The sequence below is a fragment of the Homalodisca vitripennis genome, chromosome 5 (assembly GCF_021130785.1).
Source record: "Homalodisca vitripennis isolate AUS2020 chromosome 5, UT_GWSS_2.1, whole genome shotgun sequence".
Taxonomy (NCBI): domain Eukaryota; kingdom Metazoa; phylum Arthropoda; class Insecta; order Hemiptera; family Cicadellidae; genus Homalodisca; species Homalodisca vitripennis.
In genome coordinates, this window is record NC_060211.1 from 108,731,006 (window position 1) to 108,755,672 (window position 24,667).

General features: G+C 31.2%; 1 protein-coding gene across 1 annotated transcript in view; it reads left to right on the forward strand.

Annotated features, from left to right (window-relative positions):
* Nucleotides 1–22,719, forward strand: part of LOC124362691 — a 171,640-nt gene extending 148,921 nt beyond the window's left edge. Inside the window, 8 exon segments of the mRNA XM_046817396.1 lie at nt 4,752–5,058; nt 6,413–6,949; nt 8,217–8,677; nt 10,551–10,843; nt 11,697–11,807; nt 15,381–17,003; nt 17,005–17,280; nt 20,338–22,719. Of these exon segments, the coding sequence (XP_046673352.1) occupies nt 4,897–5,058; nt 6,413–6,949; nt 8,217–8,677; nt 10,551–10,843; nt 11,697–11,807; nt 15,381–17,003; nt 17,005–17,280; nt 20,338–20,474 (3,600 nt within the window). The 5' untranslated portion in view covers nt 4,752–4,896 and the 3' untranslated portion in view covers nt 20,475–22,719.
* The last annotated feature ends 1,948 nt before the right edge of the window (nt 22,720–24,667 follow it).

Below are 24,667 nucleotides of genomic sequence, written 5' to 3' on the forward strand. Positions count from 1 at the left end.
TATTTAGTGACAATCAACCACTCCCTAGACCATAATGTTTTTACCTCATCACAGCTGGTGTGATCATCAAATAAAATTATTTATTCTTATAAATTTATACCAATATTTGTTTTAAACTTGAAATTCTACATTGAATTTAAAATCAATTAGTAAAAGGAAACAAAAAAGACATTGGGTTATGTAAAAGAAGTTTAAATATATTGTGTAATTTATTTATTGATCACCATTTAGTATTATAACAATGTAGGAGTATGCCGCCGTACAGTGTGTCGCATAACACGGTTTGGGGAAATTGTATGCAAAATTTTGAGTCTATAGCTACATTTCTCTTTATATCACATATTAAAATTTCATATCATTGTTCTCAGTTTCTTTACAAATTGAGTTTTTCTGTGCTTTTCACGTTGTGGTGGTTATGGTTACCCATAAGACAAATGTAAAAATGTTCACCAACTTTCAGCCAAGTCTCATGCAGCAAAACGCACCTATCCAAAGTAGAATATGTCCGATAACTCAAAGTTGCCTATATAGAGTATAGCTTGTTTCCATCAAATAAAGATTTCATTATATTCATTTTATATTTCATTTCAATGGAGACAAATTATTAATAATATACTATATTTGTAATTCAATAATTAATCAATTAAATTATTGTTTATTTTCATGTGTCAAAAAGCAATTAAGAAAAGATAAATCATTGAAAACCTTTTTTGAAAAATTCAATACACTTTACATTGCATGGCTTTACTAATATTACACTTTGCATTTTATTATAAGCTATGTTATTGTATTTTGTTTATTAGTAATCCCTATTTTCATCACTATTGGCTAAAACTCCCCATATAAAAATAATCATGTAATGATAATAAATTCAGATTAATATATTATGTTTTTTAATATATAGCCTACTTATTTTTACCATCAAATAAGTTGTAAACTGCCTGTACTGCAATATCCTGATGAAGGCAGGTGATGCCAGGATAGCAAGAGAGGTTCTCGACACAACAGGAGTGCAATGTCAATGTTCCTGAGGGAAAGGTTTATTATTTACCTGAGCCAGCTGATTGCAGACTCTGGCCTCTCTCTCTCTGTCTCTCTCTCTGTCTCTCTCTCTTTCTCTCTCTCTTGGGACAGTAACTCCCTCAGTGTGGCTGATAACAATAATCCTATACAACCCTTACTGGTTTATCTGTGATCTGTGCTACATAATAGGTGTAGATGTCTGAAGGTGAATTGTTTATTATTTATCCCCTATCCTATGTTGCAAAAAGGCAGATAAACTTGTATGAGTTTATCAGTTTTAGCAATATTCTGTTTTACTTAACTGCAATGTAGCTGAATAAAAAAAGAAAGAATCTCAATATCATGTTATATATTTATTTACAAGTAATATAAGACGGAGCTTGTCTTAAACATGTATCTTATTTATTAAGTAACAATGATATATCCAATTTTGTTAATTACTGTTGCGGTTTAAACCTACACAAAAGTTAACTATTACAATTGTGAGATAACAGTTAAATGTGTTCTGCTACTATCCATGTTAGTTGACAAATAGATTATGTCATTTTCATTCTACAAAATAGAATAGAATGTACCTGTTCCTCGACTTTTAGAACCAGATAATATGTAGGTCAGGTTATTCATACTAAGAGAGACAATCACTCTAATTTAATTACTCATACATTATGTTTTGAAATGTTTTATTTATTAAAAAATGTTTACTTATTCTAGCTTTTATTTACTTTGGAGGAATACAGCCTACTCAAAACCTACCTGTCAACCTATTAAAAAATGTACATCATAATAATCTAATTATTATTCATTTTGGTTCTGCATTCTGGTAATGCATACTTAGGTGCATTTTAAAATATGCGTTACACTTTTTTAAATATTTATAGTAGTATAGTATTATTTGAAACCAGATACCACAAGATTTTGATTATTTTCCTAAATCTTATGGTAAATTTTATATTCAAGGAACAATTCTCATTAGTTTTATACACCTTTTATACAGTTTTTTTACTGTACTGGATCAATATTAAAAATTTTCACGCGTACAAAATGTTTAATTTTTACCTCCATACAATAAGGGGTTTTTTTACTTGTCCATGTTGGTTAATTTCTGTCATTTTCATGTGTACATGTATTTTAAAAAGGCAATAAAGATCGATATAATTTATTCAGAAAGACGTTTTTATATTGTGGCGTTATTGTTTCAGAAATATATTTTGATAGATAATATTCTTTTTCAACACAATGCCTTATTTCATTAACTTATATACTATCTTACTCGTTGGTAGATTTCCTCACTGATTTTCTGTTATCAGTTTTCAAAATTGAAACTCCTGTTGTCGAAATAATACATTGTATTTTAAACCTCCCCCTCCCTCAAACAAATACATGTCCTTTTCTAATTATATACAAATGCTTCTCATTACATCTGTAATTAATTATAATCCAAACTCCGATTCTTTTAAAGTTACTATACTGTCTTGGTTTCACCCCCTCCCTCCCCCGAATATACTAAAGTTTTGCAATATTAAAATTTGCTTCTCAGATGCTCACACCTTAATAGATGAAATTGAATTGTGAATTGTTTCATTTTGGTAATTCGGTTTGAAATTATTATTTCCAATATATCCCTTAAACATAATTTGAAGCAAGGTACTTTGTCTTCCAACAGTTATCTCACAGTAGAAATAATAAAGGACTTCAGATGTGTTACTCTGCCTAAATTTGCTAATCTTAAATTGTTGGTTAGGGAAGGCAATATGTGGCAAATAAATGTTTATTATATTAATAAATTTCTTAGAGCATCCATCAACCTAAAAATCAAACAAGGACAGGACTCGAAATTAAAAACCATCACTTCTAAATGAATACCTAAAGAATGTTCCTGATCAAGATGGTTCAATCATAACTCCACAATGGACTCCCCCTCAGACGAGAGAAGCTAACAACCAGCGACCAGAGGCCATTGAGAACGTCTTTCATTAGCCTCGGGAACAATGTCTGGCATCAGAACGAATTTGACAATGGAACCTCTGTCGAACCTTTCTACTTTGTTAAACTTCGATCCAATCTCCTTATCTTCATTATAAAGTTTTACAAACAAGCTGGATGACTCAGAAATTATAAGATATATTTAAAATAAATAATAAGTTTTAGTGACAAAATGACGAAACGAATGTCAGTTAAAGTGTTGAAGTGCCATGTAATATAACAATTCTTAACTTGAAGTCAATGAATTGTTGTGTATGGCAACGAAGCCTCCTTATTCTGTACATATCTCTTAGGTATGGTGTTTTTATAATTGAATATATTTACATCGAAGTTTTTGTATTTTTTTCCATTCTTTAATTAATGCAAAACTAAAACCAGCAAATATGCCAACACTCTTTTCAAAGTCAGAGAATTTGGCGTGTACAAAATATTTTGAGTAACATCATGCACTGGCTATCTACGTCAGAATTCTGCATAACGAGCAGTTTGAATATTGTAAGTCACCAGTAATACTCCAGTTTGTTAATGTCACAGATACACATTTTAAAGTATGTAAGACTACTATTAGAAGTTTGGCGACTTGCTTCCTTGAACTTTTAGTAGGACAAACTAAATGACATCATATCTAACCATGTAATGGATAATTATGTTGACCCAAACATCTCTGACATTGCTTTTAATATTTAATATAGAATAATTATGTATTTGTTATAGTTCTTTCTGTATAACTAGCTTGCTGAAACATAAAGAAAACATTCATTACAGTAAGATAGATAATAAAGTAGCTTCTTATCAGAACTACTCATTAAAGTGATAACAGATAACACCCCTAGATATTTAATAATTCCTCCCAACCTCAGAGATTCCTATGATGCCATGTTATGCAGGGGAAGTGGGTGTGATATTAATGGTAGTTTAGCAAATTCTTTTTCAACCAAACCTTGAAATAGATCTATATGGTCGTTAACTTACACGTTTCTGTACAGAAAGAGGTAATTAACTTATTGATTAATTTCTTTGCTAGTTTTAAGATAATTTCTAGTCTTGTTTAATAGATATTGAAAATATTTCTTTAATAACACTTTGATCTTGCCATGATGGATACATTGAACTGGGTCTCAAGTGCTGTGCATTCATCATTATGAATTGATGTGTCAATTTAAGTTAAGGAAGTTCTTGCAGACTGGAGGAAGTACTAAGCACCAAAGTTTGAGTAAAGTAATTACTCTGTTACACAGCGAAGATGGAACCACCGGGGGATTGTTCACCATCCACAATCTATTTATCTACTCAGCTGTTTTGTTATTGTAACTCAACTAGTAAAAATTTACACACTTTTTATGGTACTGTATGCACAATAAAATAAATGTTTTGCATGAAAAGTTTTAAGAACGCTGCATTAAATTTGCTGTGAAAAAAAGATTATTATAATGTTATAAATCATTTTATAACTACACTGAATACTTTCCTTGCTTGAACTGTGTAGACACCGCAAATATGATTTAATTTAAATTAATATAATTGTCTTCCCAGTATTCATTAATAAAAGAAATCTATACAGGAAGTATAAGCTAAGTAAAATGTAACATTTCTAACATATTGGTTTTGATTATCTTTTATTGTAATTAACTAAAAGCTAAACTAAATATAATCCTGAAAAATATGGTGGTAAAATAGTGTGTTTTTTTTAATTCTGTTTAGTACAAGTTTAATATCCATAAATTAATAGGGACATTTTGTTTCAGATGATGATGGGGGTATGGACCATCTGGTCTGAATTCGTTGTTGAACCTGAACTGAATCAAGGCTTGGTTTGAAAAGTTGGAAATGGAAAGGGACCTAAAGAGGAATGCTGTTTTGTATGCAAAGAAAGAACTTATAACATTATAAATGTTTGGGACCAAATTGCGTACGTGGATGGAAACGCACATTGTGCGATCTCGAAAGAAGCAGCATCGTAACAAAGAAGACAAAAAGTCTGGAAACTGTAGTAAAATTATTGGTGGTTCTCCTCCTTGCCATATTCAATCCAACTCCTTTGAGAGACAATATGTAAGTAAGAGAAAACGCTAGCAACACATTTACTCAACTCATTATTGATTTTTAAATATTAAAAATACCAATGAATCATTGTAAAAAAACATATAGCACTTTAGTTTATATCTTTTTTGAAAATAAATATTAATTTATTGTGAATTCCAGTAGAGAACAATGTTTTCTTACGTATATCAATCACATTTTATATTATTCCAGATTAAAAAAAATAATTAATGTTTTGTTGATCATTGATTAGTAGCAAATTGATTTGAAATTGCTATAAAAGTGATCCATATGGGGCTACAGTCAGTTATTGAATGTGAGTTTACCAAAATAAGGCCTGTTTACAATGATTTATATAGCTGGTAGATTCAATATAAAATTATTTGCAGTAATTTTTATTTTTAACTTTAGTTTGTTTTACCTATATTGTATCTATATTATTTTAATATCATACATACTATTAATATCGATTGATGTAGATATTCTGTTACAGACGTTTTATAGCGTAATATTTCTGATTAATTAATGTAAGAGATTATAAGAAAATTAATCCTTTCTGAAGAACTAATTCAAGTTTATTACAAACGCATATAAATAAAATTAATTCATATTAAGCTAATGTTTTAAATTTAATCCCTGAAACTTATTTTGGAATTATTCTTGGTCTTTCTTTAAATACATAAAACAATATCCATTTTGTTTGCTAGATGAATATTATTGTTCTATGAGAGTGTTAAAACTAATATAGTACATGTGGAATTTACAAGTATAAACAAAGGTAGTTACAGTTTTAAAAATTTAGATTTTATTGACTTTTTGTGTATAAACTACTTTTAAACTTCAATATACATTAATTCAAAACTAATGAAAAGAACTCATGAACCAATGCATAAGTTATTTTGAGAGCTAAAATATGAATAATGATTAAAGATGAATACAGCCAAGTCAAAAGTAAATTTAACCAAAATTCTTTTTACTGAAGACTATATACTTAAAATTAGCTAAAGCTAGAACATTTTCAGAACTATAATTATCTCATTTTTAAATCTTGTGTGACTGATATGCCTCAACTGAGTAGAAAGCGGTCTGTTGTAAGTACTAACAAATCAAAATTGAATCCTGCCCTCTGTGACCCATGGTTTGCTTAGAGTGTTAAATACTCAAGGAATGCAGTATGTCTGAATCTATATAAATATTTTTCTTTGATCTATCAAGAAATAAATTTGAATAAAAACTGTTTGAACTTCACATCTTCAGTTACTTTATTAAAAATGTACTAGTTATTAAGTGCTTTAACAGTTTATACTCTTAGTTTCAAAGCACATGCTCTTCTAAACTATTTTATTTTGGCTTTTAAATTTTTCAGGGTAAAAAAAGTCCAAAACACAATGAAGACAAAGGAGTTCTGGAGGTACAATCCACTGACATCAGTATACCTACCAAGGCCTCCATGAGCTTGCAGAATAATACAATTCATAGCACAATCAACAATCTCTCTTCGCCTGAATCAGCGTACTCAACAGGATATTCAACTGACGGGACCTCGCCTGGGGCCTCAATCCCGCCAGAGTACTACATCAACATTCGCACGGGGACTCACTACTTCCACTCAAATCCCGGAACTACTGGTCCTCCCCTGCAGAACCCTGTGGTGGGCAACACATTTACACAAGCCGTGGATAAGAATATTGCCTGCAAAGTGGGTTCCTTAATTCAGCCACCTTCTGCAGTGTCCATTACGGTCTTGAGCCCAAGGCCGGGTCGGCACAAAAAGGAAGACGGAACAAAGAAAAAGGTTAGACAAAATGGAGAGCAGCTGCCGGAATCTTCCACTGAGGAAGACATTGCTGACAAACAAGTTAAAGTGAATCTTACTTCTCCTCAGCAAATGTCAACGCCTAAGGTAACCATTTATCAAAGTAACAGATTTTTTTTTGGAATTTTAGTTACTCAAATCAGTTTTCATTGCAGTAATATTTTTAGTATACATTTGTTTGGAATTGTGCCTCTCTACGATCATTACAAACTGGTGACCCTTTTTTTAATTCTGTACTAAATAGAACAAACTTCAGTATTAAAATATAAATATTTTGTTCCTTTTTTATAGGATGTGCCAGTACTTAAAATGGAATCTGATCATTACCAAAAATATTTAAAGAAAAAGGTTACTCTATTCTTAAGTATGATGTGAAGTGTATGATGGGAGTTGGGTTACAGGAGTGTCTATTCACAGTAAGTGAAATTGTACAAGTCACTAGCCTGATGTCAAAAATTTAAGGATCCTTTTAAGGAAGTAACACTGCATTCCAGGATCAGCAATTGGATTTGTCCCTCAGCTGAAACTTTAAACAAAGAATCCTTTTAAAATTAAGCTGAAAATGAGATTTGTGCACTTATTTGTCTAACTTGTCCTTATTACAATATTATGATTGATAAAATTTGAAGGATTAGACCGCTGAAAGGCACTGTTCTTGCTATTGTTCAGCAATGGCTGCAACTGTGGTTTTCCAACAGAGTAGCTGCTGGATTTTTTATGATTAAGTGCTGGTGGTCTGGCATTCACCATTCGTAGTTTGAGACTTGGCAGGCAGCAAAGGTTTTGTAAAGTCATTATCCTCGATTGTTACAGCAGTTCCGTTCAAAATTAGCTGAGGAGGAATCACTTGAAGTCGAACTGCCCTTACTTTAGATGGTGGAGAACAGTTATTTATTAAGTGTCTGATGGAGTAGTATTGGGGTAGACCATTTCAGTTTGAAGGACGATTTTGAAATTGGGGAGAGTCCAAATGTCACTGCCTCAGCTGCAAGGGTGGTGAACTTTAATTTCCTAGAAAGGTTTCAAAACAAATGTTTAATTTATTTATATACAAATCAACTGCCTTTAAATAAGACTGCATATGACAAGAAAAGTCGTTTTTTTGATTTTTTTTTATATGATGGAAGGATCGTAATGAAAAAGAATTGTGACATTCGGTTGTGAATTCCTTAAATTTGGCTGCACAAAGCAAATAAAAGTTATGCTAGGATGTAATATTATTTACCAAATGACAAGTTAATTTTATAAATAGAAGTAGTTATAGGTATGGTTATACCTCGTAGCTACAGTACTTCAGATCTCTGCAGAACTAAAATTACCTGCAAACAAATAAAACTTTAATTTTGCTTTACAGGCAAAAAACAAACTGATACACCCCATGTATAGCAGTTCACACCGCAGAACCGAATCATACGATGAAAGTCAGCAGAGTTCCTCACTTCAGAGTCAAGAAAGGGACTCGGGTGACTCATTGTCAGCAGTTCCTTCTGGCGGGTACCAGTGTTCCTCTCCGTATCTGCCTGGAGCCTCTCCTCGACAGCGGAATCGCATCAGGACCAATCCCTGGCTCGGGGCAAATGTCTCTAATAACGGGTCAGTGCCTGGGAGTAGATCCTACAACTCACAAGGAGAGACATCCTCCACTGTCGGTAGCAGCTCCACTCTCTCTTCCAGTGGCTGTAAACAGACGAGCGATGATAACTCTCACGGTTGCTTGTCACCCAGATCCAAGGAGAGAAGGAGGCTGGTCAAGGAACATCTGAAGGACGTGAAAAACTGTAATACATCACAGAACTCTTCAACAGCTTTCAGTCCGTAAGTAATTAAAATACCCAAATTTTCTTGAGCTACAAAACTGGAGAGTAAAAAAATAACAATTTGGTTACATTCACAGAGATGTAACTTTGTAACTCATTAAGAATGTACAGAATGAATCTCATTGTATTTGTAGAATTAAGAATGTGAATTAAAAACTTAATATATAAAAAAAAACCAACATTTTAATGTGCAATTTTGTTACTAAAATATGTGTTTATTTGGCAGTTACCGACAATCAGTTATACATATAAAGAGTTTTAAAATATTGTTTTCAACGTTAAACTTTTGCAAATTTTTATACAAAGTTTTTAATAAAAGGCTTTTGGTAATGATTAGAAAATTAATAAATCAGCCATAATAGACTTGTATTAAATAATATATATAATGGTAACAAGAGTTCTGGAAATTGTATTGCCTTATCTCTTTCCTATAGCGTCCCTATGGCTTCAAATTATGTTTTTAAACAAATTTTTTTTAAGAATTTTCATGCAGATGTTGTGTATGCCATTTAACAGTAAACATTTAATCACACAATATGCTAGACTATAATCAAGTTTGTTTTGATGCTATATTATGGTCAGGACGTTTATATATTATTACTTTCTTATTCACTTCACATGTTTACTATGCTTTTGCACTTGAAAACTTGTTTAAACCTTTGCAACTATAAACTCCCAAAGTGTTGATTGAACAGGCAAAATGGAAGTCTGTCCAAAGGAGCAAATTTTTTAAAGTAATCTTATAAGTTTAAAAGAGGTGAACAGCATTCAACATTGAGAAAAGGTTATACTGGATTTGCTCCTTAAGAAATAACGCTATAGACAGCCATCTTTATTTTAGCGCAAAAGGACAATTTTGAACACTTTACGTCCTTATTTGTGGTTGTAGAGTTATATGTATTCAAATGCGTTGTAGTTTTTTATTTGTTACTTAGGAACATATTTTAAACTTGTTTGCACTTTTTCAATAAATATGCAAATGGTACAAGGAAAATTTAAAAGTGTTTGGTGCATACTGATTTAAAATAATACATCTCCCATGATTCTGCATATGAAAACAATTTTGTGGAGTTTAAAATTGCTTTTATGGGTGTTCAAAAACTCAAGGCAATTTCATTACAGATGGTTCTTAAGTCTTCCCGGGGCAGAGTAAGCATGTTCAGTGTTTAAACAACATGATTTTGAGTGTTTACAGATTGATTGAATAATTACAAAGTTCTTATAAATATTGCTGTGCAAATTGGAAGTTAAATATTTTGGTTCTATACCATTCAGATCTGTTTCACTCTGGTACCTTATTAAATAATAGCTTGTCACTTCTTTTCCCTTTTGACAAGAAGCTATGAAACTGGATGGTTAAGGTTGAAGTTAGGGGCCATATCCTGTCAAGATCCCATGATGAAGGATAGCAGGCACTATCGGCCATGTCACCTTGGAAGAAGGGGAGGGTAACCCTGTTCCAGAATCTTCCAGTCAAAGTGGGCAGGGGACAGCACTCCCTCATTTCCAGGCTAACAACCTTTAGGGCATTAAGGGAGCTCCACTCATTCCAACAGTTGTCCTCTGTAGTAGACTAGACCTATCATTCTACACTTCTACTCTATTATCTTGACATTTGCGGTTTGATGTGCCATTCCTGGACATCCATAGTGTTGCCCATATGTAAGTGACATCGGTTTTTGATGTACCCAGTATGGATTCAATTGGAAGGTAAAAGCAAGCCAAAAGTGAACATTTCCTCCTGAGGGAAAATTGATTTTGTACAGTTATCAAGTACTTATCTTTAATGCAATCAGTTAACTAAAAATTAGTGTATTAAACTTCAAGGTCAACCATAATTATCGGATGTAACTGTATATGCATTCTTTTAGGGTTTCAAAAGTGAAGAAACGGCTGAATGCAGTGACCACGTGTTCTCCACAGCCAAATAGATCGTGTCATCACTCTCTCAGAGCACGATCTCCAGCATCATCATCTTCTCCCTCTTCCTCTCCCAGTTCTGCCTCTGAGGATGAGCACCATGGAAACACAAGCGATTTCTCAGATGATGACGTAACACTCAACGAAATGTTGGGCAAGTTTGATGAGAGTTACGTTTACGAGAAAGAAACAGATATACTGAGTGACAGCGACCCTACGGATTGCGAGGACCAGGGAGAGTATGGTAAGTTGGCAGCAGTGGTTTTTACCTTCTGCACAGTGACAAGCATGTTTGCCGGCACAACTACAGCTTACATCCCGCTTGTATGGGCTTGATAATATTTATGAGCACATTCCCCCTCTACAGTAAGCTTCCAAGAAATGAATAGTTTTTAATTTCTTGCCCATCATTTTACTACATTTGAAAACTATGGAAAATGTATCTTTATGCTATTACTACAATCTATAGTTATATCATAAAACTGTAATGTTATGAGTATTATTAAATTAAACTTAATTTTTGAAAATAATTATTCAAACTATTGAATGCTTTCATTTAAAACATTTCCATTTTGAGGTAGTGTAGTCAAGCAGGTTTATGGTTTAAGAAATTGTGCACAATCACATCAGCATTATTTTTATATTCTTAACTATCTTAAGGAAGTGGTTTAATATAATACTCGTAATTGAATCTAAAAAATTGTAATTATAACATAATTATGATTACCCATTCTTATTTGATTTTTGTTTAAAGCATATTTTTCCAAAAAAATGTTTCTCTAATTACTAAATAACAATCAAGGAATCAATCTATTTATAATTTATAAGGTTTAAATTTACACTTTGAGATACCAATAGTACATTTTTTATTAAAACTAATAATTGATATGACTTTTATAAATTGTAAAGCATTGTCAATGATATAGCAACAAATAATATTGTTACCATCATTATTACTATTTGTAACCAATCATTTAATAGATAAAGAAAATTCACCTTGAAGTAAATTCCTGAGAATAACTGTACATTGTTCGACTAGATGTTTGAACATATAGCCGATTGAATCAGTCAATAGTAGGTTTGTAAATATTTTGCAGAAGACAGAACGGATAACAGCAATTTGCCCGAGAGTGAGCAACATGAAGATTTTGACTTCATAGACAACGGCTCATTGGTCGAGTTAGCTCGCTCTGATTCTGAATGTTCTAGTAAGTTTACAATCAGTGATCAGCTTAGCTGCTGCTCTTTATATCCCACTTTCTAAAATGATATCTTTTTGGTGTCTTTGTATTTATTACTATTTTCCATTCATCCATCTCAATACTCCTCTCTTATGTGGTTAGTGTTTTTAAGGTAAATTACTTAAAATTATTGGATCATGTAAATAGAAATTCCCTTTGGCATGGTTATATTTTATTTTAAAGCATTCTTCAGTTCTGCTATATGTTCATAGTTTTAAACCCTTTGCACTCTTAATTATTTATGAAACTTAATATTACAAAATATTTAAACAAATTTTGATTAATACAGTTTCCAGTCGATCAAAACTAATTGACTTATAAATGTTCCTAGATCAAACTTAGTAAACAATCCTGATCAAAGTATTTAATAAATTCTGATAAAGTTTGTTACTTTTCATCCAATTTGGGAATTAACTTGATTGGCTTACATCGGAGAAAGTAAGATTAGATTAGTATTTAAACAGGCCTAATCAGAATCAGAGACTTTTATATCATACAACTTTGATTAAAAAACTGTGTATCTTGACTTTCTCAGTTAACCTGTCCTACCATTTTTGACTCAAATATTTTATTAGTCCTATGGTATACATCAGAAGAACATTTTTATGTAAAGTTCATAGAAATCTGCCAATAGTAAACCGCCTCATGATTCACAGATAAAAAAAATCAGCGATAGATTAAAACTGTGTATGATTTCATTCTGTAGTAAAAAGAAATCCCCAAAACAATAACCCTTTCATCTCAAAATCTTCAGTAACAATTTGTTGAATGAAGCTCTAGTTATCTTTTTTCTGACAACTGGCATTTTTTCTTTGAGCACAAGTTTACGAATTTCCTCAACATTTTATCTCATAGTTTCTAAAACGAAGTTTGCGCATTCATAAAAAGCAGACACTGAAATAATTAAAGCCAATGTAAAATAACATCAGTCTGTGATACTGGACAAGGGAGTGCAAAGTTGTTACAAGATGAATGTACATAGTATTTTGTAATTTAGTAGTAGTATTATAGGTAAACCTGTACATTTCAGGTTCTTTTTGCACGCTTCAAATAATTTTTAGGTTTTCCTCATTTCCTAGTATAATTTAACTTGACAGCATTATTTCAACCCTTCTTCTTCTTTTAGTTTCATAACGTATTAGATTTGAATTATTTAATTTGTGCTGTATTCTTAATTAATTAAGATTCCAATAAAAGGGCCTAATCATGGGCCAATTGTCACTAAACATTTCACTTTACAGTAAAAATTTTACACAAATTTCCTCAATATTTTGTACAAAGCCAAATGTTTTTTGTTCATTTTATTATTTGTACAACAATTCCTATGTACTTTAGCATGTACATAATAGGAAATAATATTATGATCCTGAATGTGATTCTTTACAAAAAAATTAGATTAGTATAAAAAGGAATTGCATGTAATTTCTCATCTTTATAAGTAATAAGCCTTGAATTTAGTTATTTAGTTTAATATTAGTCTTAGTTTATACAGCATGTAAATTAGATGTTGGTTGTATAAAGTGTTTAAAATTTTATATATTAAATTATTTATTCATTCATATAAGCCAAATGCCAATTACAGATAGAAGGCTTCAAAACAGATCAATAATTTTGTTCTCCAGATCGTATTTTTCTTACCTTCACCAAGCAAAGTGTTAAACATGCAGTTAGTAAGTCAACATTTTTGAGTTATTAATGAAATTATTTTGTGGAGTTGGTTGACGATGAAACCTTTGGTTTCGAAAGACCTCATACATAAATAAATAATATTGGAAAAGTGTTGATTAACATTTTGTTGTTTAACAATTACTCTAAGAGTTTCAATGTAAATAAATGTTAAATCAGCACTAGCAAAATATGTACATTTAAATTATGTTCACTTAAAACAAGAAGCTGAGGAATCCCCTCATTGCACTTTGTCCTTAAAGGACCTTTGTACTGCTTCCAGAGTGATAAGATTTTAAGGATGGTTAAGGTTGGTGGAAGGGGCCGCCTCCTGTAGATATTCCACAAGGAGGAATAGCGGGCTCTGTATCTCAGTCTGTCACCTTGGAAGAAGGAGGCTAGCTCTCTTCCAGCCTCCCTTCCAGTCAAATTGGATAGGGGAAGATACTTTGTCATTTTTAGGCTAGCAACAGCCTTTAACACTAAGAAAGCTCCATCCACTCCAACAATCAACCTCCGTAATGTGACAAGGCACTATGATAACTTATGAATGTGAAGTTTTTTTACATTTTAAATATATTGCATTTTATTTAAATATAATCCACTCTCTAGATTTTAGTACAGTAATATAGAATGTTTCACTATTCAAAATGGTTTATTTTTTATTAAGTTACTAGCACTGTTATCAATTTAATGACATCAAACCCCTTTCTTGTTCTTCTACAATTCCAATAGAGCTTTTAACAACTCAACAAAGACAAGAAGGACAGAGACTGCAGACAGTACTGACCAAATGGCTCTCTACACCTGGATGAGTTCCTGAACTGGAAAAGAGAAGAGCAATACTCTCAATAAAAATCAACCATGTAATATTTGACGCCATTGCATTTCTTGATGATTTGTAAATAAAGAGTTTCTCTATTGTCTATTTTCTATGCTAAGCAACTGCAACCTGTTTTACATACTAGACAATCTATTAGACACTTATTGTGTTCTCTGTAGGCTACATTTTCTGGAGTGCTATAACATAGTGTATAATTGAGCAAACAGATAATTTTACACAAGGGAAATTGTTGGCATATTAAAAACAAACTTTGGATATGCAAGCCAAAAAGGGAGATGGGTCAGGGAAATGAATACTTCCTTAGTAAAAGCAAGGAATCAGTTATCAGACATTTTTATTCTTGTATTTAAATATTGTTTTGTTAATGTATTTGATTTGTGTTTCTTCATGTGTTTTGTATTATTTTTCTTACACATATTTCACTATAGAACAAATCTTTTACATTTGAAACATAAGTATTTTATATGAGATTTTGTATACTGTACTTATGTAACATAAACATTATCAGTAGCCTACAATTTATAATATTTGGATACACATACAGTAATATTGTTCTATATTTATTGAGTTTATAATAAAATGTTCAGTAATAATTTATTTTACTGTTTTTACAAATGCTATAACAATATGAGCTTACATCTTATGGCTAGAGAATAATCTTTAGATACATTTAAATAAATTAAAGATTTAAAATCCGGTACCATTAATATAATAATTATGTGTAGGAAGTAAGACAGAAAGTCGTTTTTGCATTAACATTTTTATTTTTATTCTAGACTATAAATAAATATAAAAGAAAATTGGTAATATTTGTTTTTCCAAACTTCCAGGGATCTAATACATGCCATATAAGCCCATGCAACAGGAAATGAAGAATGTATATTAAGCAATTAGGGCTCTATATAACTTTAAGTATGCTCATTCTGGAACTCTTTCCTCCATCATTGGGAGTTCAGTGTACAATTCAAATGCTTGTTTGTAAGAATAAAATCTAATAATAGTTCTCTAATTAAATTGATGGTTTCTTTCAGACAAGGCTCAGCTAGCCGGTCACTGCACGTACCACCACTTGCCTGGCTATACTCCAGACATGACTCGGAAGCTGACTCCAAGGCTTCGTGAGTCCATGATGAGGAGGCAGGCAGTCAACAGAAACTCTCGAGACAGACAATCTCGTAGAAGTAGCCGAAATAAAACAAGTGAAGGAAGAAAGAAAATAGATTCTCCTCTGCTGTCACATAAAAGATCCAGCACGTACAGGAAAGCCAGTTCCCAAAGTCTGGATAACAAAAACTCTTGTGAAGCTCTGCCAGAGGCCAACAGTCCAACCCATCTACATAACAGAAGGAGTAAACGAGGTGACTCTGTTCCCAGAGCAGGAGAGGCTCCCGGAAAGTATATAAACTTAAATAGAGTTTTGATGGAAAGACTGATAAACAATCAGAGGAATGGCACTCGGAGTGCTGATGGTACACCTGTTTCTCTGAGGAAACGTGGTAGTCCTGCCACTTATAATGGAAAATATATGAAGAACCATTATGTTTCCAATTTAATCAGTTCTGATGCAAATTTCAATAAACGTAGAAGCAGTTTAGAAGACAAACATGGCCAAGCAGATCTAAATGATGATAAACCAAGATCAAATTCTGTGTCTGTCCATTGCCATCAGGGAATTAATGTGGTTTCAAGCTCTCCCCCATCCGTTGCAGTTGGATTACATGACTTAGATAAAGAAGGCGATTTGAAATATCGTCAGTTAATTCAAGAAGCTGAGCACATTATTGAGGACCTACAGGTGAAAACAAGAACTGATTACCTGTCACCAACATTTAGAAGTAAAACTGGAATGGAAAGAGCAAAACCAAGTAGTCCCCTTGTGTTCAGTGTTCCTCCTAGTCCACTTTCTTTGCGATATGATGTTTATAGAGATGGAATGGATACACCTCCAAGAGTTATGGAGCATACCAACAACAACTCAATATATGAACAACCTATGTATTCTCTTCATAAAGAAAAGAATAATGACCAAGAAGAGGGGCTTCTCAAAACCATTTCAAAAACTCTTGAAAGAATTATTATCAGAGGAACATCTGATACCAACAGAAAACTAGACAAAAGTGTGTCTGATCCTTTTGCTAAAGGGAAAAAGAATTTTGTTTTTCAACCAAATGGGGCAATGTTTGCTAACCGAGGAATACCTGGAAACTGTGTCCAAGAAGGTGGGCATTATTCAGGATATGCAACCCCAAACTTACTGAGAAGATCAAGCACTGGAAATACTCCTTCAAAGCTGAGTACTTTCAATAGTGCATCTAAGCTAAATCAAAATGAAATTACCAACCAAAGTGGCTTCCGAAAGTTTTTTCGCAGGCCTGATAAATATAAAACAACATCATTCGATGAGCATCTGGACAAGCATAATTTTCCTGAGAACGGTTTTTGTTTAAATTCTGGATTTAGGAAACCCACTGATGAAAGTTTGAATAAAAACTGTGACTTGTACCAGCACACTGCTCAAGCCAAACAAGACATACCTGTGCATAATGCTAGATATTTAGAAATGAGAAGTCCACTAATGGACTATAGCCCAAATGGAAACACACCAACATATCTGAATGGGTTTCCAACAAATTCCGTGGCAACACAGGACTAGTCAAGCTGAGAGACTCAAGCACTTGTCTGATCTTCAACAATCACCCAAACGTAAAACAGATTCTCCAGAGCTTCCTTTTGAACAGAAACCAACTTTGGTTAGTTTTAGATCATTTGACCTAGGAAATAAAAATGCTGTGGGCTCAGGGTACTGCCCTCAGAGTGAACCAGTAAAAAGAAAGATTTATACTTGTAGTGCTACTTTTGAAAAACTGCAAAAGACTTTACTGAGGAAGCAGCCTGAAATTCACCCATGTAAAGACACAACAAAGGAAACAGGTTAGTCAATGTTTATTTCCGTTAGTTGTTATCTCTGGTAAATAAAATCACCTTTATGTAAATTTTAAAAATTTGGCAGCTGCCTATGCATGTATCTGTTGAGCTAGATCTATTCACACCACTTAAAGATATTAGATAGTAGACCTAATTCAAATATGATTGCTTTTAACTTTTAGTACTAGTCTAGTACAGGTCTAGTAATTTTATTAGGCCAGACAGAAAGTATAATTAATCCACCTATACTGCATATTTCACTGTTCACTACTTACACTACATATACTGCACTGTTCGTTACTTAACAATTTGTTGTTATATGAAAAGCCTAGAAACTATTTTCTGAATCCAGCGGCATTTCACACTTTACGTATATTCAATATTTTCATCAAAATCTCTATTAACACATTCACGCTGTGTACCTGATTGCGTACACACTGTGTGTTCATATAGTGCGTTTTATGCCTGATGAGGTATACGTTGCTTGGGTTTTTGCCATTATTATTTAAAAATTTGACTGCAAATAATAAAGTCTGAAAATAAGCTGTTTTCGTGAATGTATTTAAAGTTTCACTCCATTATCTAATAGTGTTTCTTACTCTATTATGATAGTGTAAACATCTTACAAAATTACATTACAAGATGAGATGCGTAAACATGAACAGACAATGTGCAAAAAAAAAAAAAAATGAAATGACTAAAAGCAGGTTAACCTATGTAAAAAATGAATATTACCTGTTTACTTTAGTTATCAATTATTTTGAAGAGAGATTCAAAGACTATCTGTTAGATTTGCAGAGATATAAGTTATATAATAAGCTATGTTACTAATAGCAATACGAGTTGTGCATGTATATTGGCATTTAGCCCCAAACTACAAGTATGTGGCTTGTATATCTACTTCATTTGGTTAAGCTTGACCTCCTTGGCTGCTAGGCTTTAAACTGTAGAACATTTATGAAAAATTTCTTTGAAATATTTCACACAAAGATACTTAATGTACATTTTCATCTTTAAAAAATTTTTGTGATTTTTTAAAAGGTTATTTTTGATCTCAAGAGAACAAATTTAAGAGTTTGACAAAATGTTTATTTTAATTAACATCTAACAATAACAAACTATAATATTATATTTATATATATATATATATATATATATATATATATATATATATATATATTATATTATATATTATATTTATATATTAGACTTACAATGCTCAACTCCAACAAGTCCGGGGTTCAAGAATTTATTAAAAAGATTACTAAGACTTTACAATTTTATGTGGTCCTGTGTCAGGAAAATGTTGGCAATCATCAAGAAATACAGAATTATTGAAGAGCTAGTGAAATGACTCTGAATGAAAATCGTTGATATATTCACCTTAATTGCTCACACAGAGAGACACAAAGTCAAGGATGTAGTAGAATTGTACATTTCATTACTAGTCTTGAAAGTGATCTTTTTCAGGGCAAAATTGCATGAGAGGAAGCCGAACATGGAAAATGCTTTCAAGCCCTGCAATAGAACTTTTTCGACGAATATTGAAAAATACTTTTCATCATGATGAAAATTGACATCATGATACAAATTTGACAGATTAGGTTTAGTGACAGACAGCTCACAAAAGCTCACAAAATCTTCTAAAAGATTATCTGATATTTCATAGTCTAGTAATTGTTTTTTCATCAAACAAAACACTATTTTGTCATTCATTTTCGTGTTAAAATCAATTACTTGAACATAGTAGTGCTCCTATTGGCCAAACTGGAAATTTCAATTGTTTATATAGAAAGATATATTTACATAGGGAAATTAATGTTAGCTATGAAGGAAACAGTAACATTCACAGATCTCAGCTATATTGGAAAGTAGGCCGTTAGCATACAGAGTGATGAAAAGAATATATTCAGGGCAGTTCTTGCTCTCTACAGTCTAGATTCTGAAATCTCCTTTGAATTCCAGCTAATTATAAGAAATTAGATATGATCATTTACAAAGCTCACAACATGGACCTTATAGTTTGCTCTCAGTGCATGTCAAAAGGCATAGTGTATTTTACATATAAAGCTCGAAACAAGTCAGCAGTCAACGTGATGTCTTCGTAATGATTTATGTTTGATAAGGAATTTAAAGTGAAAATTGTTATGGAAAAATGTAGGTTTAGCAGAAATTTAGTCTTCAAAGATGAAGTTTAGGTTAATATCATCATCTATTTGATCAGTTAAAATCCTATAGTTAAAGTTTTTGTGTGATAATGGAGTTAAGCACCTTCAACTATATTGAAGAAAAATTCAAGGTACTGTAACTGAAATGTATATTTTAAACTTTTGGTCTTCTTCCCCCAACACTGTAAAATTTCTGTGTACAATGTCTCCCTTCAATCATGTTCAAAGTTTTGAATGGAAGATTCTGAAATACATGTTCTGTCTAGTTGTTAATCCATATTGCTTTTACAGGAATTCCATCCACTGACTTTTTTGCTTATAAAGAAAAATTTCATGTAAATAATATTAATTTTTCATGTGAAAACACGATCTTAAAATTTGATATTTGGAACTACATGGAGATACAATCTATAAAGTATAATTAATAGGTTAATAATAATAATAAAAGGCAATTATTTATGAAGTTTAAAACTGGAACTTGCATATTACAAAAAGAGCACCCTTATTTTATATGTTGACTGTGACAGACACCTTCCGTCTAAATAGTTTTGTAACACCAGTCCAGATCACTCACTATGGAGCCGTAGTGAAGTGTTTGTACTGACAGCAGAGTACTGACAGCAGAGTAACAAATAAAGCCTAGCAAATTTCAAATATGCTCCAATTTCAATTAAATAAAATACGAATAAAGACAATTAAGTAAATAAGAGATATTTTATTAAAAAAATGAACATAATGTAAAAATCACAGTTTTAGTGCAAGACTTAGGTAAGGCTCAGGAAAGAAAAAGTACTCATTCAATCAATTTATATCATAGATATAATGTAGACTAAATTATTGAATTTAATTTATATTTCTGTAAAGTCATCCTAATAGAAGTTTGTATTGTTTTCAGAATCCATAGATAACAGCAACAATCGACACAAAAGCCATGGCTTGCAACTGAGGAGGGACAGGATACCTGAGGAGACCAAAGTGAAAGGACAAATTGACAGATTAGGTTTAGTGACAGACAGTAAAGGCACTGGCTGAGCATTGCTAGGAAATGTGATTTATGAAATAAAGTGAACTTAAAACGTGATATTCCTTTTAAGCATTGTTTATACTGTTGTTATTTTTATAACTAAGAACCTACTAACTTGATTAATAATAACCTGATTGAAAAAAAACTGTTTTTACCACTTAACATTGTATAGACAAGACTTTTTACTTAATTAATTTATGTACATTGTTTATTGCTTGTAATGTTTGCATATTTTATGTTTGACAAATCTGGAAAACAATACTTGATCTCATTGTAGATAAACTGTAAGTTAATTTTTTTACTGTAAATATGATTTTATTAACTTTTCAAATGTATTATACTGAGTTGTAAAAAGTTATATAGTTTAGTAAAGTTAAGATATGTCGGTTGTTATATTGGTTTGAGTTAGAGATTTCAAGGTTTTAAACTTCGTAAATATAGTAATTAAAGCAATTGATGCAAATATTTATTTTACTATTACATCACAACAGTTGTTAAAAGGGTTTCTTTAAAAGGCATTATCCTCAACTCATTCAGTAACATAAAAAGTGAACAGATTGAGTATAAACAGAAATATATTATTCAGTAATGAAAAAACATGACTGCTAAAAGTGCTAATTAGGGTAATTTCACACAGCATATTTGAAGAAGTTAATTATTAGGAGATCCGATGTTGTCTCTGTACTGTAGCCTGTACCGCTCTTCCAGGACATTATTCCTTGTAAACCATAACAGGATTGTTATTTTGATATTATCAGTTGTATTTATTCCACCATTAACTTGTTTTCATATTTATTAATATATATTTGCAGTAAACACAGTAAAAGAAATTCTAGTAACATAACAGTAACATTCATATTGTTTGCCCCATGGGCTTCACTGATAGGTCTCATAATAAAATCTATGAGCCATTCAACTTATTTCTAGTTTCATTCCCTTCTGATAATTTAAAAATTGTTGATTTAAAAACTGTTATGAACTGCCCTTAAAATGAATTAACTGATGTTTAATTTTCCAATGTAACTTAATTTTGATTATGAACAAACAATATAATTGCTAATCTCTAAAAATATACTTTTTATCTCAGTAAGGTATAAAATCTAAATATATTTCATTTATTTCCTCACTATCAAAATGGAAATGTTACTGATTGTTTATATCTCTGAACAGTGGCAAATGTCCAGAAAAATCCTGTTTCCTTCACAATCCTTCCATCGTCAAAAATAAAATTGAAACAAAGAGTATGAAACTACCAAGGTTTATTTTGAAATGACAATAATATTTTATGAAAATACATTTTTATAAAAATTTTCAAAACATTCTTAACAAAATCTTGCATTGCTTAGTTTTTATCAAAGTAAAAACTGTTAAATTGTAACAAAAAATGTTGAACTGTTTTACAAAGAGTTGGGGAGTAGGAAATTGTTTCAACTGTGTAAAGATATGGTTGTGCTTTTGTCTATCTACACATGCTTGAAAAAATAAATCATGATTATTGAAATTAATTTCAAATTCATTATTTGTATTTTATATAATTACTGATTTTCAAATCTAATTGTTTATGATAATGTGTTTCTGGCAATTAAAATTATATGTGTAGTGTCTAATTTAGTACAATACCTATTATAAAAGAATATTTTTAGTAATATTTACACTTATAAAAGCTAAATAAAATGAGCTAGATATAATAAATAAAAGACTGAAAATTTTAAAAGTTGTATACGTAGGGAACCTTCTAAGAGGTCTTTTAGTTTTTTTTAAATGTTTTATATACTATTACACTATAATATAGTTGTCTATAATTAAGAGTTTAAACTAATGGTTACTTTTCCTTAATTTTACAATGTTTGTCCATTTGTTTAGTGTAAGAAGATGAGACCAATGAACATTGTGGAGTTCTACGTTTGTGCATTTCTCAGTTAAATTACAAAACATTAAATGTAACAAGTAACACTGTACTTGAAGACTGTCGATGTTTCTCATAACTGTATGTATTTATATAAGATACATAATATTCTATGTATTATACACAGTATCTATTGTATTTATTTTTGAACACTTGTTCTAATACAAATATGAAAATGTTCTGGCTATAATTTTGTTTCTCTCTCTTTCTGAGTATTTTCTGTATTGGCTCACCAATCCAAAATACGTTCTTATAGATTATTTACTCATTAATTTGTATTTGTCAATGATTATTTTCACAAAGTATGGAAACCGAAAACATGAGAATAAATAATTTATTGAGTTTCATGCCCTAAACATCTTAATCGATTGAGATGGTAGTTATTCTTTTCTCTGGTAGAAACAATTAAATTTTGTAAAAGTTTTGTTTTACAAATTTATTTTTTTTAATTTCTGACAGAACTATTTAAAACAATTAAAATGAATAAACAAAATGAGTATTAAGGAAATGTTTTACTAATAAACATGGTTTTTGTTAAATATTTTCAACTTGTTCTGATAGCCCATAGTGTTTTACCTGTATCTATAAAAAGACTAGGTTAAAAACCTGCAGAATACGGTTTGTAGGTTTGTCGTGACCACTTCAATAAATTCAACTCCTTCCTACCCCTATAATAATGAATGTTATATGAAATAAACACATGATATATAATTGAGCTTTCTCCATTGTCATTAAATTGGAGTTAAAATGTCATTGCTCTGAGAAAAATCACCTGCAATTTGCCAAGCTACCTGGGACAGCTTACAAGCTGTCGTTCCTAACCTGTACTTGTACTTCAACACCATTGTACAGATGTACTATGTTGTGTGGGACATGTTGTCATGACAACCATTTGATTTTGGGTTTTACATGATTTATTAGTAGCGTTGAATTATGATATATTATAGTTAGCGTTGATAATATATATATTATCTATACAGTTTATTATGGTATTGCAAAATAATTATTAATATTTAATTTAAATCATGTTTTAATACATTCTTGAAGCTCTTGTCTTATTGGAAATTATCTATTAATTTAAACAAACTCTCCAATAATATAAAGATTTTATTTTTGTGAGGCCTTTCGTACTCAATGAGTACATCTTCGGACTCACACAACTGAATAAAAGTAAAATAACAATAGTAACATAAACAATTTTGTACTAAATAAAAACATATGTCATTAAAAATACAAAGAGGTAATATTCTATGACAGCACAGTATGTTATATGTTGAAGTTTATATTTAGTTAAATCAAATAAAGTAACGGTGAATTTTGAAAAGACCCAGGTTCATTGTTTACCAGATTATTTTGGTTCTTTTTTATAAAAATTGTTTCATATGCATCAAGGAATTTTTTATTTTGTACTTCTTTTAATAATTTTGCATTTGAAAAAGAGTGTCCAGTTTGAAGTGCGTGTTTTGCCATGGCTAATCTTTCTTCCTGTTGGTATTTTAAACATGCCCTATGTTCCTTAGCTCTCTGTTTTAACTTTCTTTTCGTTTGGCCAATGTATTTTAAATCACAATTGTCACAATTAATTTGATAAATTCAAGATTTTTCTTCTTCATTAATTTTATTCTTGGGATTTCCTAATATATTCTTTAATTTAATTTTGGAATTTGTAGATACATTAATATTGGCATGTTTCTTAAAACCTTTAGTAATATCTGTAGATAGATTGTTGTAGGAAACAGATATCCATTTTTCAGGTTCTTTACTTTTTATTTGAAATAAAGTTGTTCTAGAATTTCTTTCAATAATTTTCTTTTTCTTGTTTATCATATTGTCAATCATGTTAGTTTTGTAGCCATTAAATAAAGCAGTTTCCTTTATTTTCTTAACTTCTTTTTTATAATTTTCTGTTGATAATGATTTTTAGTTGATAGGCCTTATATAAAATGCTCTGGGTACCAGGAAACGTTCAATTGGAACCATTGGATTTTGCTTTGTGATGACAATCTGTTCTGTTTATCTCACTATACTTGACGTTAATACAGGTTTTCAATTTTATATGTGGACAAATACTAATTATTTTAAGCAGCTGGCATTAACACATTGACTGCTGCATGAGCCATATGCATCATTATCATTGCTCCTATGCTTTTGCCATTGTTCAGATGGAATTTATCAATAAGAAATTGTCTTTACATTTTGGAAACTTCAGTACTCATGCTTATTTCAATGAAAGAAGAAAATGAAAACCCATAAACTATAATTTAAGATAGATTTCTCCCGTGGGCACTGTACCAA